This window comes from Argiope bruennichi, chromosome 8, assembly GCF_947563725.1.
Source record: "Argiope bruennichi chromosome 8, qqArgBrue1.1, whole genome shotgun sequence".
Classification (NCBI taxonomy): domain Eukaryota; kingdom Metazoa; phylum Arthropoda; class Arachnida; order Araneae; family Araneidae; genus Argiope; species Argiope bruennichi.
This window is the reverse complement of record NC_079158.1, coordinates 95,509,587-95,527,947: the sequence shown is the minus strand read 5'-3', so window position 1 is coordinate 95,527,947 and position 18,361 is coordinate 95,509,587. Positions and strand designations below refer to the sequence as shown.

The window sequence follows — 18,361 nt, the reverse complement described above, 5'->3', positions numbered from 1 at the left end:
TATATATATATATATATAATATGCACTCTTTATGGATTCATTGTTTTTCAGGTTAATCGCAGTTTCTCATAATTATCATCCATAATTGGAAAACTAAATTAATATACTAGTACCTTATTTTTTTTTCAAATGTAAGTAAATTAAAAAAATTTAAAAAGTTTTTCTTTCATTTCTTAAAAATATGGTATAGTTTCAAAACTCCAAACAATATAATGTCTCTTATAACAGTAAAATGCAATACTCATCTTCTTTTTATTTTCAACATTTCATAAATTAACAAACACGGTCTTTTATTTTTGGTTTTGTATATTTTTAAAAGTTAAAATAGAATTATTTGAATATTTTTATTGCTTTTTAGGAGGTAACCTGAATTGTTACTTGTTAGTGCAAAATTATTTCCTCAGTGCCTTGATTTTGTCTCTTATAGCCCTTAAAATGACATATGTCTCTTAAGTTTCAAGGACTCAAGTTTGAAATCTATTTGTGTATGAGTATCTCTGACAGGAACATAAGATTGAAAGGAAAATTTTATTTAAAAATGAATGAAAAAAATCATAAATTAAAAAAATTACTATTAAAAATATTTTAAGTGTTATAAGAAAATATTTACAAAATTTAAAACATTTTTATAAGTTTATCTGAAATTAACTAAAAATGCCCTAATTAAAACCATATAATTAAAAATATCATACGTTTGCTTTATATCGAAGTTTAATGCTATTATTTCAACTAATTTGGTTTGATAGATTAAAGAAATAGCAAAATTTATATGCAGTTAATAAGTAAATTCTTAAGAGTTGTAAGAGTTATTACAATGTAAATTTTTTTAAAAAAATCGAAAAAATATAGGAATTTTTTTTGATAAAAAAACAAAGTACTATTATAAAAAATAATTAAAACAAATAGGACAGTCATAAGGTCTTAATTAAAGCATAAGTGATGAATCTATTACGAAAAAATAATAAGGAGTAAAAATTTCTTTCAATTCCAAATTTTTCGAACATTTTTAAAATTGGAAAACATATAAAAAAATCTACAATTGCTCGATAAAAATTGCTTTTCATATGAAAAAAATAGTGGAATTAGTATTAATTGAGGCAATAAATAACAATATTTTAATTTATATATTTGCTAAGAATCGTGCTTAAAAGAATCGTGAAGTCCATTTAGGTAATATACAATAGCTGAATGGCCTAATAAGTTATGTTCAATCTTACTTCCCAAGCAATATAAATCAAATAACATGAATTTTGGAATTATTCTAAAGATTAACTTTAAACAAAATTTCACTATGATTCATTTAAAAAAGCTAATTTGGCAACAGATTGAGAATATTCATTTCCATTACAATTAGTCTCAACACAGTTTTAATCTCAACTCAGTCTATTTCAAAACAGTTTTTATGCATTCTGATTTCAGAGCTAAATAATTACAAAATATTTAATGATGAATTTAATTCGTGCAACATATGCTTTCCTCTGTAATAAACTTATTAAAAAATCATTAATCACACAATTAATTATAAGAACATGCGAATGAACACTTCTATAGGTATTAATAGATAAATCTTTTCACAAACTTGACAACTGAAAACTTTTTCCTGCTTAGATTTTTAATATTTTTTTCCTAATTTGTTTTATAAATAGTTTTTAGCTTCTATAATGAAATTAATTCTTTTTTCATGTTATAACGAGAATAATCTTTCTATTTTTGAAAAAAAAGTTTATTTGAAATTTATAATAATGAATTGTAATAATTTATTTATAGTTGTTTATTAAAAATTATTGATTTTTTTTCAAATAAATTATTATTAATAAATAATTATTACTTTATATAAATAAAATACTACAAAAATATTTTATTATGAAAGCGTTTTAAGTATTTCATTAGCATAAGGAAAAAATTTTTTATCTCAACTAGCCACATAATTACAAATAATAAAAAAATTATATGCTTTTTTAAAAATAAATAGAAAATAATGCAAAATTTCATAATTTGTGTAATTTCTGTAGAAGTAAATTTTACTTAACAGAAAATATATAATCTAATAGAACTATTAGATTAGCATTCTTTTATAAAATTAGCAGAAATCTGGAATCTTTTCACGATTTATAAATATTTTTAAAAAAAGTTTATATATATATATTTTTTTTCTTTAATCCCATCGCAAGAAAATTACAACAACAACAACAAAAAAAAAGATTATTTAGTTGTTGTGGTAATTCAGTAATCAGTACTGTACTTAGTAGCTCACTTTTAATAGACAAATTTCTAAAGCATGTAAGCAATTTGTATTTTATTTGTTTTAAATTCAAAGCATATGAAACAAAATTTTGTGGTAAATTTATATTTTATATTTATTCCACTTTATTTTTTATCTTTGTTCAGATTACAAAACATTTTTACTCTTCAATCCACTAACAATGATCTCCAGAGTTCAATCAACTAACAACAAATAATAACACAATTCCAACCCCAAACATTTGCCGAGGAGTTATTTCTTGCAAGCCGCCGGAGAGACGTCATATAACCGCCTACGCTTTCCAGCGTCTCCGTGCTTTCGGACCGCAGATTCCCGTTCCGACAGAACGGCGAGGAAGGCGGGGTCGGTGCTGTTACCGCAGCGACCCTTTTATTTGATAAGAACTCTGAACAGAAAGTACGAGTTCGTTCTTCAGAGGTCAAGGACATGGTTGGTCTAGTGTCCTCCAAAAGTAACGGTGTTTACATCTGTTTATTTGTTTGTGTACAACAGGATGTCTATACAAAATATTTGTTTTGAATAGCGTTTCTTTTGCTGTGAAATTTTCCTTGTTGGTGTTGTAATAGAAAGCGTCGGCAAGATGAATCAGAATAATAGATAAAGCGCGGAGAATCTTACTAGAACCTAAGCAACTCGGATTTTTTTGAAAGGTTAATAATTTTCACCATTTTTTAATAGAGTGAAATATCAATAATATAAAGGAAAAGTATCCGAGCAATAACTGTTATTTCTTTGTTGTTGTTGAAAGAAATTTTTAAAAAAACTATATCAAATTGACAAAAAATGATTATTAGCAATGACAATATTGCTGCTAATCCTTTTTTAATATTTAATATTTATCAATAATTTTAAGAATAACATTGAATGAAAAGAAAAAAAAGATTTAAAATTCATAAAGACAATTTTAAGATCAACAATTAATAAAATATAATTCCTTAAATATTGAAACACAGGACAATATTATAATATTAGGACAATATTACAATATCAGGACAATATTAGAATACAAGAAACTGTAATGAAATATTTAAGAAGGAATATAAAAACAAATTCATATTCAACAAACAATGCAAAAAAGATATATCCTAAAAATTACAGAGGAAATGAAGCATGGCAAATGTGGGCGGCAGTTTTTATCTTCTTTGAAATTAGAATAAAAGAGGCTATATATCTATGTTTTATATTCATTCAAAAAAATTAAAAAGGCTTTTGTGCTTTTTAAATTTTAATATTTTTGATTATGTGGCAGCCAAGACAAAATAATAAATATGAAATATACCAAATAACAAATCATATAGTAAATTTTCAATTAAAACCAGGATAGAGAACTGAATCGGTTTTAAAGTTTAATTACGAATGATTTTTATAATTCTGGGAATAATTAAAATCTTAAAATGCGTTCTTCAATGATAGAGTATTGATTATATTTCATCTTATAAAATCATCAAAATAAGAATAATTCGTAGAATTAACACAAAGGAATCGCTCACAATTGTAGAATGCGTGCGATTATGATCTTTAGCCATAAAATTTGTGGCATTCTCTCTCTCTCTTTTCAAATTAAATGGTATTTAAAATTAATGACATTTTATTTTAAATGTTTATTTATTTTACAGTTTCTAGAATAAATAATATATATCCTCACTTCCTATACCACATTTTAGAAATAAAATATTATATAGACATCTTACAAAAATATATTTTCATCAAATATTTTGCAAATGGTTTTCGTAACATCAGAAATTTCAAACTAAGCAATGTTTTTAGTTCTTTTTGCAAGCTGTAGCTTTACTGCGAGTGGAAATAACAGAAAAAGCAAAATGCAGTCAAACTCAAAATTAATCTTGTAATCCTATGGTACCAGCATTTATGTTTACTTAATATGCAAAAATTTTTATGCTCAAAATTTTATTGTGTCAATTTAATTTCTAAAGACAGGTTACATCGTCTAGAAATTTAAATGTTATTAACGAGTTATTTCTGCTTTATAACAAACAGCAATTTTCAATTATTTAATTTAAAAAAGATGAAAGCACAAATACGGAAACTATGCTGTTACGGTGTGCGTGTGCGTGTGCGTGTGCGTGTGCGTGCGTGTGTGTGTGTGTGTGTGTGTGTGTGTGTGTGTGTGTGTGTGTGTGTGTGTGTGTGTGTGTGTGTGTGTGTGTGTGTGTGTGTGTGTGTGTGTGTGTGTGTGTGTGTGTGTGTGTGTGTGTGTGTGTGTGTGTGTGTGTGCAGGCCAGATCATTTGACTTACAGTCACTAAATCTGGCACATGTACACTTTGGAGGTCGAGAATGGAGGCGTCTTTGGAGAACTTCAGGGAGAGTTTTAAAAAATTCAATTAGAAATTTAATTAATTAAAAATTAAGCTGAATTTTGGTCACAATTAATATATTGCACAAAAATAAATTTTACGCCATTTTAAAATATAAAAAAATTGTCATTTTATTGATTGTAATTTAATAAGAGTGGGGATTTTTTCTAAATTTTGTCCTTTTTTTGCATTTTTGATGCACGACTTCTGACTAGATTTGTCATTTCAAATAATATGAGGTCATTCAATTTTAGGGTATTTGACTCACAAATCCATGAAGACATTTATTTTCAAATATTCCGAAATGTCTAATTTAAAAATTATTAGAGTTTTCTTTCTCATTTTATTAAATGAATTAATTTTTCAAAATATGTTATTCTAATGATTTTCAGGTTGCAACCAAAATATTTTGTGACTTTTTTTAAAAGTTTCGATTTGCATTTAATTACCATTTGAACAGGGCATTAAAAATTATTCAGAATATTAAATCGCAGAGACTAATGGACATGATATTAATATTTATTTGTTTATTTTGAAACATTTCTTTGCATTCTACAAAGGTATTGATTTTTGCTTATTTTTTTATATAAAATTCTTCTACATTACAAAAAAGGCTTCATTAAACTAATTTTCCTTGCTTGTGAAATTTCAGTTATAAGGTAATTAAAAATGCATAAGTAAGGATAGTATATAAGTGTAACGTTGATAATGCTATGGATAAAATTAAGGTATAATAAATAAAAATTTACATTTTTACTCTCAAAAAAATTTGTAAAATGCTTTAGATTCAATAAGTTATTTTTTTTTTTTTTAAATAATTGCAGAAACTCACAGATAACCAGTTTGCGCGCACTGAATTATTTATGGTGCAAATAGATGTGAGAATTTTTTTTCTGAAGTTACTTTAGTTAAAGCAGCCCTAAATCAAACGGATACTAACTACTCTCGTGTTTTTGAGATTTATAGACAAAACGCTCTTCAATATCCCTTTTTCTGATTTAGACGAAATAAAACAAAGTATTGCATTCCCTGATATTTCATAAATTTGACTTGAATGAAATATGATGTTCGACTATCGATTCTCTCTTTGACAAAAGCAAATGAGTGCTTCGATTCATAATAAATTATCTAGTAGCAAAAAAAAAAAAAAAAAAAAAAAAAAAAATTGATAGCTGATTTTGAAGATTTTATCTGATATCCATCAAAAATATATTTTTTATTACAAGTATTTCTGCTATACAAGGTGCCCACTCAAGTCCATCTACCCCATATTTTGAGAACGGCGATAACTATTGCCACAAACTTTATGTCCAAGTATAGTAAAATGACCGTGCACAACACGGTGAGATCAGTTACACCGCCACCTGGTGACAAATATCAGAGTTGGCGTTCCTATTCTAAAAACAGTATAAGATAGGAGAAAAGGTAAATTCCAAAATTGTAAAATATTTTCGATTTAGTCTGAAAAGACTCCTTGAACACAATGTCGCGAAGAGTAAAACATGTAAAACGTGCGGGTTTTTTTTTTTTTTTTTTCCGATTTTTCCGACGAACGACATAATAATTCGTGACAATAGGAGAAAAAGTAATGTTTTGAGCAATAATCGTCGATGGCGTAGAATATTTTGAATTTCTGAAAATAAATTGCTGATAACTAATTGTTCTGTTTAATTTCTAACGCGTTTCTGGCGCAATCACGATAAAAAAATGAGCATTTTATACATTTTAGTATTATTGCACTCAAGCTGTGTTTCCCTTCTGAATCAAAGACTCTATGTAATTTTGTTTCCGACTTTTCTTCCGATACCTTCTACCGTTTTTGAAGTAGAAACATTAACTTCGTTGTTCGCCGTCAGGGGGCGCTGTGGAAAATCTCACCGTATAGCGTATGGGTATTTTGCTATATCTAGATACCAAATTTGTAACAATTTTTGCCTTTCGTAAATTAATGTGTAGTAGTTTAGAAGATATCCTATTAACCTCTTTTTTGGTTTGTTTGTTTGTTTGAATTGTCTTAAGAAACCATTAAAAAGATTAGTAATTCTATCAAGCATTGAAAATGAAGCAGACGAAGACCTGAGGAGAATCGAACATATTCCTGTAGGACCCCTAAGTAATTCAAATCTGGGCCTTCTTTTCCCTCTTCGATTTCCAATATCGAATAGCTTTTTATTAATTTTTATTTAATCTCTATATAAGAAGTTTTTAAATCAGAGATATTACGACAAACTTTAATGAAGAACTATTTAATTGCAAGTCAACTTCGTGACAGATGATTTCAGGATTTTGCATGTCAAAAAAATTTGAAATTTAGGGTTGAAAGTTCCTTTAAGCAAAATGATAAATAATTTTTTTTAAAAACTAGAAACAATCTAATTCTCTAAAACAAAGTTCGCCAGAACTATGGATTACTGAATCAATTATCGAACTACGAAGAAAATTTAACTCCACCGAGTCGTAAGCAAATATTAAAACATTAAAAAAAATGCGTATAATGTTTTGAAAAATGAGCGATATCTGATTTTAAGTTCGAGTATAGGACAGTTATAAAACAAATGGAAGAAAACTAAAAAAAAAATATTCTTAAAAAATTGAAGAAAAAAAATCGGAGCTTAAGGATTTTCAGATAGTTGCTTATTTCACCTATTTAAAAATCCTGCCCTGCTGCTGAAGTGGTTAAAATGCAAAAAGTTTTAGATTAAGGAGCATGATAAAACTGAGAAACGTTTTTTCTGGTATTTTTTGACGCGTTTGAAGTTACTTTAACAATGACAAAGGCTGTTTCCTCCTGTTCGTGTTTGTGTGTGAAGAAGAGCACTTACCATTGTTGGTGGTGAGAAAGCCGTTGAGCTTCTCGGGCGAGTCCATCCCCCGTGTGTCCTGTAGTCGCACCAGTTTGAACCGAAGGAGGGACGGCGTCCGAAACACAAAACCACCGTGGGGATCCAACCCACACAGCTCCAGCACTCGAGCAAGTATTATCGAGGAAGCACATACGAACGATCACCTTCTTCTCCTCCACCTTCGGCCGATCATGGGCGCCTCGGTCAGGACACACATGCACAAAACACAAACTCTTCTTCTTCAATGAGCACCTGTTGAAGAAGAGAAAGCATTCTTTGAAACCAAACTTGTTAGTATAATAATGTTTATAAGCCGAATACTATTTATAAATTTAGAATGAAAACTGCGGAATTTACTATATTTGGAATGTAGTTACTTCTTGGGTAGGAAATGCTCATTAAAAAAATTTGTCAAAATTTTAATTAAAAATAAATCGAAATTTAAATTTTTCCTCGTTAACTTCGAAGTATATTATTGAATGAAAAAAAATCCATCTTTACACCGTTGTAATATTCTTAAAATTATTTATTCATGCCAATTTTATGATATATTCATATATATTTGATCCTTATCTTTTGTAATTTTTAAATAGATTTTATAATATTTATTAGAAACTGCGTTAATATATTCAAGCCTTTCGGCGGTATTAAATGCATTATTCTCATAATAATTGCATTAGTTACATTAATTACATTATTTTAAAATTAAGAATAAATTTTTTAAAGTAATGCAGACAAATCAAACCTAAACATTATCATGCAACGAAATTCCAGATTAGAGGTTCGAATCTCCATAGAATCTGCATATTTTGGTGATAACGGTCAGATAATCCAATACTGACAAACATCGAACCATCTTTGTGTATTGAATAATATACCGTGATACATGAAGTCCAAAATAGATAATTTCAGTTTTTAATCCCGAATGTGTATTTACTATGAAAATAGAGATTTGTTTTTCGAGTAATGTTACCCTAGTTATGTTATCTAGTTTCCTCTGTAAATAAGATTGTATCTCGTGATAAAAATTTTTATTAATTAAAAAAAACTATAATTATACACTCGAAATTTTTTTAATGAAAAGAAAATTTAATATAATCATGCACCAAAAACAATTTTTTAAATAACAATACTTGGCAAAATGTTTTTGTAAGTGAGTGATAGACACAAAATTGCTGATGGCAAGGATAGAGAAACATATGTCTTATTCTCGACTTGAAAAGACTGTTTCGAATGAGGTGCATACACGAATTCCAACTATTTGACACAAATGCAAAATGAACGATTTCACAATTTAATTTCTATCCTTATACCCTTATTATGAGAATCAAAGCAGGCAACTTCGTAAGATTGCTGTTATGCGAAGTCTCCTAATGACCTTGTGAGATTTTTTTGAGTGTATCTGTAACCATTAGCATAAAGATAACATATTTTTCAGTTGTATTGTTTTAAAAAATTAAGTAGATATAAATACAGAATCTGTAGTTGGGTATATGTATTTAATATCCGGAATACTGAGTCTAACTTATAGCATCTAATTTTTTTAGATTCAAGTATTTCAAAAAGATGGGTGCTAATTATGGGGAGAAGTTTCATTCAATTAATTAATTAAATTGAAAATGTAAACAAAAATAGCAAGTTCCTTCCGTTCAATTATAAATACTTTAATAATATAAATTTAATCTTTTTATTAATGAAAATTTCTATTTAAAATCAATGAGAAATTATCCTCCAATAAATTTGTTACGTTAAGTTAATCAATATAATATTAAAAACATAAAATTCAACCTAAATAATTAATAAAAATTCTTAAATATAATTTTAAAGAACTTTTTTTTTCTAATTCATTTATATATTCTAATTTATATTTATCAATTTCATGTTAAAAAGTTTTGTAGCAATCTTTTGTAGGAAGAAATAAAAGGTTCATTTCTGTAAGCATTAAATAAAAAACCTTTAATCTAAAATAATTCATTAAAATGTGGACAATCATGTAATTTTTTTTCCTTTTTGCATTAATCTTTTAAACTATTTGCAATCACTTAGTTCAACATCTTCAGATCGATTTAATATATATTCACTTGATTGCGAGCATGTCGTATTTTTGATTTCATTAAACAATTTCGCTAAACCTATATATATATTGGATTTATTTTTCGTGCAAGTCTGAATTATATTTTCTTGTTAAAATTACAATAATGCATAATAATAAATGCATTTAAAAATTTACAAAAACAGATTTCTTATAATGAAATTACAGCTAACATATAAAAGTTCCTTTTATAGATGCATAAACCCGTAAGAAAAAAATGCCTTCCCTCTCGAAATGAATTTTATTTTAAATTATTATATGGGAATAAGGAAACAAAAAAATATTCAGAACCTAATCCATGAAACTTGAAAAATCAGAAATATGCACTGCAAAAACTTCTAGCGTTTAATTACATCGTTTATTGATATATCCTTGTTAGTTAGTTTTTATATTTTTTAATGAAGATAAATGCAGTATATAAATCCTAATTATATTCTTATATGAATTAAATAAATATTTTCAAATTATAATTACATTTTGATATGAATTAAATAGATAATTTCAAATTATATTTTGATATAAAATAAACAAATATTTTCAATGTTCAGCACCATAAATCCAGAAATTTGTTTTTCCAGAATTGCTGTTGAAAAACAAATATAACTTTATATCTGATAACAATCATGTAAGATTGACTATTTCTGAAAAAATAGATTATTCTTGAAATGATAAATCATATAACGTTCAATTACTTAACACAAAAATCGTAAATTAGTCTTAAATTAAATAATAGCATTGAAATACGACAACATGATGGATTTAGAATTTTTATGTTTTCACATGCTAGACTTTTAGTACTAATTAAATTACATGTAGTCTTTATTATAAAATGAATTTTTGTAAGAATAAAAAAGAAAATGAACGGAAAAAAATAGGAAAAAAAATCTGCATGTCCCATTTCATTCATATTTTAGAAAAATTCAGCAAACCTACAAAAAATGCCAAATGTTATAAGCAATTTTATTAATATCATTTAAAAGATGAAAGAATATACGTAGGTAAACTAGACACTAATGAATCATTTTTATATTAACAACAGATTTGTTGAAATAGAATTATAATACTTTAAGATATTTTCTAAATTTTATTTTGATCGTTAAAATATCATTTATATCAAAATATTTCAAATAAGATGCAGAATGTATAGGTGTAACATTTTAAAATTTATAAAATAAGCAAAAAAATCAAAGGAAATGGAATTTCCTAGAAAACAATAGGATATGAAGTATGGGCTTTTATGGCACAAGAGCTAGAGCTATAAAACTCTCCGCTAAATAAAGCATTAGAATTTCAGTTATAAATTTGTATTAATGAATTTCTTATACTTTTTCAATTCATTAATTTTATTCTTGTCAAATTTGATAAAAATAATATTATATAATAAAATGTAAAAATTTTATATCGTAAATATTTATGTTTGGCTTTTAATTGTGTTTTTTTCTTAATGATCCATTAATAAAAACAGCAAAATATATCATTTTTAATATTTCACTGATATATTCTTAATGGATGCTTAGAATTAATCAAATGAAATCAGCACAAGTGTCTATTTCTGGCATAACAAATTATGTTCTATTTTAATATTTATAATTCATTTAATGCGTAAATTTTAAAATAGAAAATCTATTTTTTATCATTTTAATACTGTAAAGTTTAGTGTTTTATATCACGAAGTAGTTTATCTTTAGATAAACAGGCTTTTATATAAAATTTTAAACAATAATATTTTTTTCTTGCAGAAGAGAATTCTATTGAATCAAAATTTTACTAATTTGTATTTTTAAATAAGTATTTTAGAGAATATTAACATATAATTACAGTTAAATTTTCCTAAGAAAGGTTACAATCATATAGCTAATGTTCACAAAGGGAAAAAATTATAATTCAAATTTAATTACAAACATTTATTCTTGTCATGGAAATAAAAAGAAACATGAAGGAAAGGAAAAAAATTGATAATATATCCTAATTTACTTCCTAACTTTAAAAAAAAATGATTTGATGCTTAGACAATATTTGTATCTGCAATAAAAAAACATCATTTAAACATCTAATATTAATATCCAACAATATTACAGAAGCATTTTATAAAATTTTAAATAAAATTTAAAATTAACTTTAGTTCAGAAATGGAACTATTATAAAAAAATATATTATTATTACCATAAAATAACAATTCACTTTTTCTGAAACTGGATTTATAGAGATATATGTTAGCTATATGCTTGATTAGAAGCAATTAAGGAGATCCATTTCCAATAAAATTAATATTTTGCGTGTATAAACAATAAAAAGATGCGGATTTTAAATTGTTATTTGATATTACATTGATTTTTTGTGAAAGATAATTTAATTTCTTAATTTACAAAATGTCAAATATTGAAGATTTTTTAATGCAAAGAAATATAAAATTTCTAAAATAAGATTAAATTAATCAAAATTACTAAAACAAAATTAAATTAACCAAAATTTCAAAAATAAAATATTGGTCATAATAAATGTTAACTCTAGTGATAATTAACTCTAGTATAAATTTTCATATAACGTTACTCTATAGGCAAATAAAATTTGTATATAAAATTACATGAATTATATCACTTTGCTAGAAAAAATTGAAAATGAATTTGTAACTTTTCTCGATTTTTTAGTAAAAATATTTCCATGCATTCAATTTAAAATACCTATTTAACTAGCGAATGTCAACATTTAAAACCAGCAGAAACATTTACAGACAGAAAACATTTATTTGTTATATAGAATATCTAAACTCTATAATTTATTGAGATTTATAAAATTTGAAAATATCTTTAATGATATAATAAATAAAGAAACAGTAATATAAGAGTTTGTATTTACAATTCTATTCAAAATAGAAAAGTTGCTACAGGTATATTCACTATTTTTGTAAGAAAAAGGGTTTTCTAAAATATGAAGAAATTCTAAGAATTGTAAAGTGTAAGTTAGTTTATTTTATATTTACAGTCATTCGTATAGGTTGTAAAAAAATAACTTTAACATTTTTGAACATTATACTCTTTAACAATCGTTTTATAAAAAAAAAAAACTTTTTCTCTAATAAGGAATTTTTAATTTTTTTTAAGCTATTGAAAAGTGCAATGAATGCCTTTTCATTGAAATTTATATATAAAGTATTAATTGTGCGTTCATGTTTTTTTACTAAATTCATATTATTACTTTTGCATAAAAATATATTTCAAATAAAAATCCTTCTTAAATCTAATTAAAAATTCTTTAGTGTCTTCTGGTACTCTAAATTAACGTCAAATAAAAACACTTTCATATTAAAATAAAGTATAATAATTCTATTATAAATATATTTTTAAACTGTTGTTTTCTTTATTTCCCATGCTATCAATCAGTATTTAATGTTACGAAACTTCATTTCAGAAGAAAATTGAATGATACATACTTTCTATTGTACTTTTTGTATATTTTCAAAGGTCAAATTCATATATTAATTACAAGAATACGATTTAAGTTTTTCCGTTCAAAAATAATAATAAAAATCTCAGATAAATTTGACTAATTGTTAAGCAATGGCAACATTTCAGAATATAAGCAACAACTGCCTCTTTTTATTGCTTATATCTTTCTTATATCTTATTAACTATATTATTAATTTCGTTATTTCGTATTTATATATTATTTCGCTTACAAGTGCTTTCAAATAATTGAATTTTTTACTTATTTTGCATTTTTAAACTCAAAACTAAAATTTTTATTAAAGTAAAATATGTATAAAATAAGATTCCTTAGTTCTCAAAACTAAATAAATACGTAATTTAATGTACTGCAATTAAAAAGGGGTACAAAAAATATGATGACATTTTCACAAAAGTTTATTATTTTAGACTGAGAAATAAAGTTTGAAAACATCAGAATTATTTCAAACAACAATTAAAAATGTTCATTATATTAACAGAAAATAACAGTAAGAAGAAGAAAAAACATTTAAAAAAAGCTGTAAATCGTGACTGTAAAATTTCTTAAATTACATCTCTTGTATTTAATACTTTACTCAAATATGTCAACATGAATATAATTGCGGAAATTTAATAGCTGTAATTTTTTAAATCTCTTTTTTAAATTACTCTTCATTACTGATTAAATTTAATCAAATAATTCGTGGTTAATAAATTTGCCTGCACGCACGCACACACACACATTGGTTAACTTTAATATATAAAGGTCAATTATCTTCATGTTAAACAAAATATTCTAAGCAATTTTAATAATATTAAATATTTTATGGTATTATCATTTTTTTTTTTTTTTTTTTTTTTTTTTTGCATAGCTATCGGAAAAATATTAAATCGGTTGCAAAAATGAAAATTGTCAGATAAATGATGACTTTAAATAACTGTTTTATAAAAGTTCTCAATTAGGATTCTGAAAGAAAATTATCAGATAAATGACGAAATCGTTCTGGAACATTCTGTTGATGTTTTAAAATTCATTTTATATAAAAAAAATTATATAGTTTTTTTTCGTTTGATATATTTCTAAATACTGAAATTCATATAGAATTTGTTGCGATTATGTCTATTTTTTTATAAATTTTTTTAATGAAAATATGCTAATAGTTTTAAATAGAAATTGCTAAGGATGTTAGAACTAAAGTTTATTGCATATAAGAGGACAAGTTCTTTCTTTTCCTTCATATTTTTGATTACTTTGTTTTATATTATTTTTATTCTTGTTATTAGTAAAATACGCATTTTTCATATTGCATGTGTATTAGCAATAAAACGAGAAAAATCTTATTCGAAAATAACTATAAGAATATCCTTATGAAATCGTTTCTTTTTCAGAATAAAGGACTCAAAATGGTATACGATTTTCCGCAATAAATCTCGAGCTTTCCAGTTTACGTAAAGGTTTATGTTTCGAACAAGGGCTTTCAATTCCGGTAAGTTGTTTTCCCCTCTCCTTAAATTCAACCGCCGTGAAAACGGATCTACAGATTTTTATCCTTTCCTTTAGATAAAGCTCCGATTTTTGTGGTAACTTTCGAATAGACATTTTTGAAATAACATAAAATCATAAATATTGTATTTTTAAAAAGAAATCGAATAAGTAATCGTTTTAAAGCTTTTACAGTAGCTGTCTTTAAATTATTTAAATCGGATAATACTTAGATAAATAAGAAAAAAAAATTAAAATAAGATTAAAGTTAAAACGTAAACATAATAGATAAAGTTTAAATGAGGATTTAAAACTATTTTAATGAACTTAGACAGCTCACCGTGAAATTTCTTATTTTACTTTTCAAATAAATAAAAACATTCATATGTAAAATTTCATAACATTATTTCTTAAATTACGAACTTATACTTATTAGAATAGAGAAGTAAAAAATAATTGTTTGGCTTATTTTTTTAAAAAATGCAAGCTTTAAACTAAATAATTTGAAAAGGAAAATAAAATGTCTAAGGAAATAAAATACTTATATATATGCACTATCTCTATATATAAGATCAATATAAGCCTCTTAAGAATCATTCAAAAAAATTCTGTAAATATTAAAAAAGATTTAAATTAAATGCTTCTGTGTTTAAAGTTTTGTATTTTTTATTTTGATATATTACATCTAAATTTCTTTTATAAGTTTATCTATTCTTTCTTTAAAAATGAAATTCATAACTAAATTCGGGGAATGATAATAATTTAGAAATAAAGCATGTAATTTTGTATCTCTTAAAAAATTAATATACAACTATTGATAAGTATATTAAGTATCAACTAAAGAAACTTTAGTTGTCTTTAAATTCTTGCCCTAAATAAATAACAGAATGGTCAAAACAGCAGAGCAGGCACAAAATTATTGTCTTTAAAAAAAACCCGAAAACTCAATATAAAGTAAATACATTTTACACAATTTGAAATAAAATCAAAAAAGGTTATAAACATCAATTACCTTTTAAAAAATCAAGAATCCTTTGGCAAAATATCATAAAATTATTTAGATTCAAATTTTCCACACAACACAGCAACAACCTCTCTTTCGATATTTTCAGTAATAAACTAACAGCAACTCAAGCTATAAGTTGAATATTTGTATCATGAAAGCATCTGATCAGTACGAGCAACATATCAGAGTTGGTTATCAGTATGGAAGCAGTAGTGGAGTCATGTGCCTTACTCCCGCTCGCGGTAGTGCTGCATTGGAAATTGAGGAGTTTCCTCCCCAATAGCAGTAGCAACCACCCACCCACGGGGGAGGGGGTGCGATCGCAGCGGCCCCCTCGTCGAATCTCATCGACTCCGGGAACTAAGTGATAAGGTGTACAGGCAGGTGTGGAGGGTGAACAGTGCTTGCTTTTTGAGTAAGGAACGATCGAACAATTAAAACAGCATGGTGAAACAGTTATTGATTCATTTTGATAACTAACTATTATGTTTATAATGTAACGTGTGGGGAGATTTCCAGAAATATCAATTAAATTGCTGATAAAATCAAACTCAAGAATTAATCAAAAATAAATGTATTTGAATTAACCAAGATTTTTTTTTTAAAGATTCGCATACTATTTTTAAATAAACAACTTAAATCTAGAAAGTTTTTTTTCACATGATTTACAGTGAAACCCCATAACAATAAATTCTTGAATTTTTTTTAAATAAAAATATTTTAAAATTAGTTTTTAATTAATTTTTTATAAAACAAATGTTAAAAAAATTATTCGTTATTAATGTTTATCTCTTAAATCAAAATCTTCATTTATCTAAATGCTAATATTTATTTTGTTTGTGAAATCATATTTATTATTATTATTTTTCGTTTGAAATTTAACTTGTGAATTGTTTTTCCTTAGTTTCATATAAATATCGAAAGTATTCAATTAGTAATATTTCAGCAAGGCAAGAACTCTTATTCCATTTTTGGAAACTAATTTTGGATTCTGTTTTATTTTCTATATAACTTGATTTCCAAATTTCTCTCTCTCTTTCTTTTAATAGCGCTTTACAAAAACATGACGAGTCCTTGGATATCATTAAATTTACTGATGAAGTTTTGTTACCTGAACTCGAGATTTTTTAATTCAATATATAGCATTTGTGTATGGTACAAATTAGAACATCGAACCAGAAAGTTCAAATTTCGGTGGTGTGTTGTTTTATATTTAAATGTAGCCTGCGTTGCACTCCTAAAATGTTTCCTAAAATTTTTTTATCATTTCAATATAACACCGCTATTAAAACTTTTTGTTCAATATGTCATCAATTCATTCTTTATTTGTTTCAGAATAAAGTCAGGAGATACTTTATTTATGTGCTAATGTTTTATATGTTTTTGGGACTTATTTATGATTTAAGAGATTTCAGTATAATTTTGAAACTTTGCGAAAGTCATTATGGGATAATTTTAAATTGTTATTAGGTGAACAGGACAATACCGGAATCTACATTTTTGCGCTTTTATTTTCAATACTTCCACACATTACAAGTGAACACGATGCATTCCATTATTATTTTTCATTATATAAAAATTAATATGCGGGAAATTCACTAATTTTGAAAACACACATTGTTTTAGTCTGTCTCATTCCTTTAGATAGGAGCCATATGCGCCTAAGTGTTCAAAGAAAAATAGAAGGCAGAATCAAACAGTATCAAAATGAGTTTGATTGTCAAGAAATTACTTTTTATTTACATGCGTGTAGAACATTTTCCTAACAGTGTCCTTGCACAGCAGAAAAGTATTCTTATATTTCTGTAATCTACCGTCGAAAACTACTTCTAGGTGTGTGTCATATACTCTCTGAGATTTCCAATGGTTCTTTCGTCCTACAGTAATGTTCTTTAGCTTTTGAAACATATGGGCCACTCAAAACGCCTTACAAACTCATGGCAACATCAGCAAAGCATCTTATATGAATTAAGGCATCATCACCAAAACGCCTTATAGATTCATGGTAGCATCACAAAAATATATTGCACGACTGAAGGCAACATCATAAAAACATCATGTACACGACTCATGACAACATCACCAAAACACCATGCACGACTCATGGCAGTATTAGCTAAACTTCCTGCATCATAAGCAACGCTTTTGTGGGAAATTTGATATTGCGCACAAAATTCCGTTCGCTCTTTGTTCAAACTAGGGTCATCAAAGTGGTAACAAAAGTACTCGTGAAAGCATAAGCTTCACTGCTTCTAATGCTCATAGTACGACGTCTCTTTAAAACCGATGAATAAATGCTGGTTGTTTCCAATGATTGTGTGTACGTCTTTGTGTTGCTATGTGTTGGGGTGATATCACCACATAAATAGCTTCCATGCTAAATTTCTTTACTCTTATTCGTAAAAGGAACTATTATTATTACATGGTTTTTTTTTCTATAATTTAAGATTAGTTTTTGAATTTTTTTCAAAGGAATCTATAATATATGCTTGAAAAATGTATCGTCTCAATTACTTTTTTCCCACAAGCATATTATTCCAATTTATAAAATTATATTCATTACTCATTTATATTATAAAAGAAATCCAAACCTTTGAAGGAAAAGCAATTGACCTCTCCCTTTCTTTGATATTCAATGGAACGAATATAAATTATTATTTAAGAGAAATATGCACTTTTCACTAAAGACTGTTTAAAGGAACAAAGTTTTTCATATGACTGCAATATTTCGCTTGGTTCCGTTGTTGAATATTCTCTTGCTTAACATCGATTTATCTCTACCACCTGGCTCTCAAAAATCCCTTCTGCGTTGCTAGACAGAGACAGAGCGGGAGATCCTCATCTCATCCTTTGCTCGAGAATGACGAATGAAAAGTGGAGAATATCATCACGTGATGGCAGGCGTGGTTTACTG

General features: G+C 26.1%; 1 protein-coding gene across 3 annotated transcripts in view; it reads right to left on the bottom strand.

The window, feature by feature from the left end:
• The window catches only part of LOC129981310 (LIM/homeobox protein LMX-1.2-like), a 149,696-nt gene extending 134,030 nt beyond the window's left edge, over nt 1–15,666 (bottom strand). For all 3 annotated transcript variants that reach the window (XM_056092092.1, XM_056092094.1, XM_056092093.1), the window contains exons 1-2: nt 15,454–15,666; nt 7,403–7,675 (exon numbers count right to left, since the gene is read on the bottom strand). In XM_056092092.1, the coding sequence (XP_055948067.1) occupies nt 7,403–7,448 (46 nt within the window). In that variant the 5' untranslated portion in view covers nt 7,449–7,675; nt 15,454–15,666. The remainder of the gene's footprint in view (nt 1–7,402; nt 7,676–15,453) is intronic.
• Nucleotides 15,667–18,361: the final 2,695 nt, after the last annotated feature.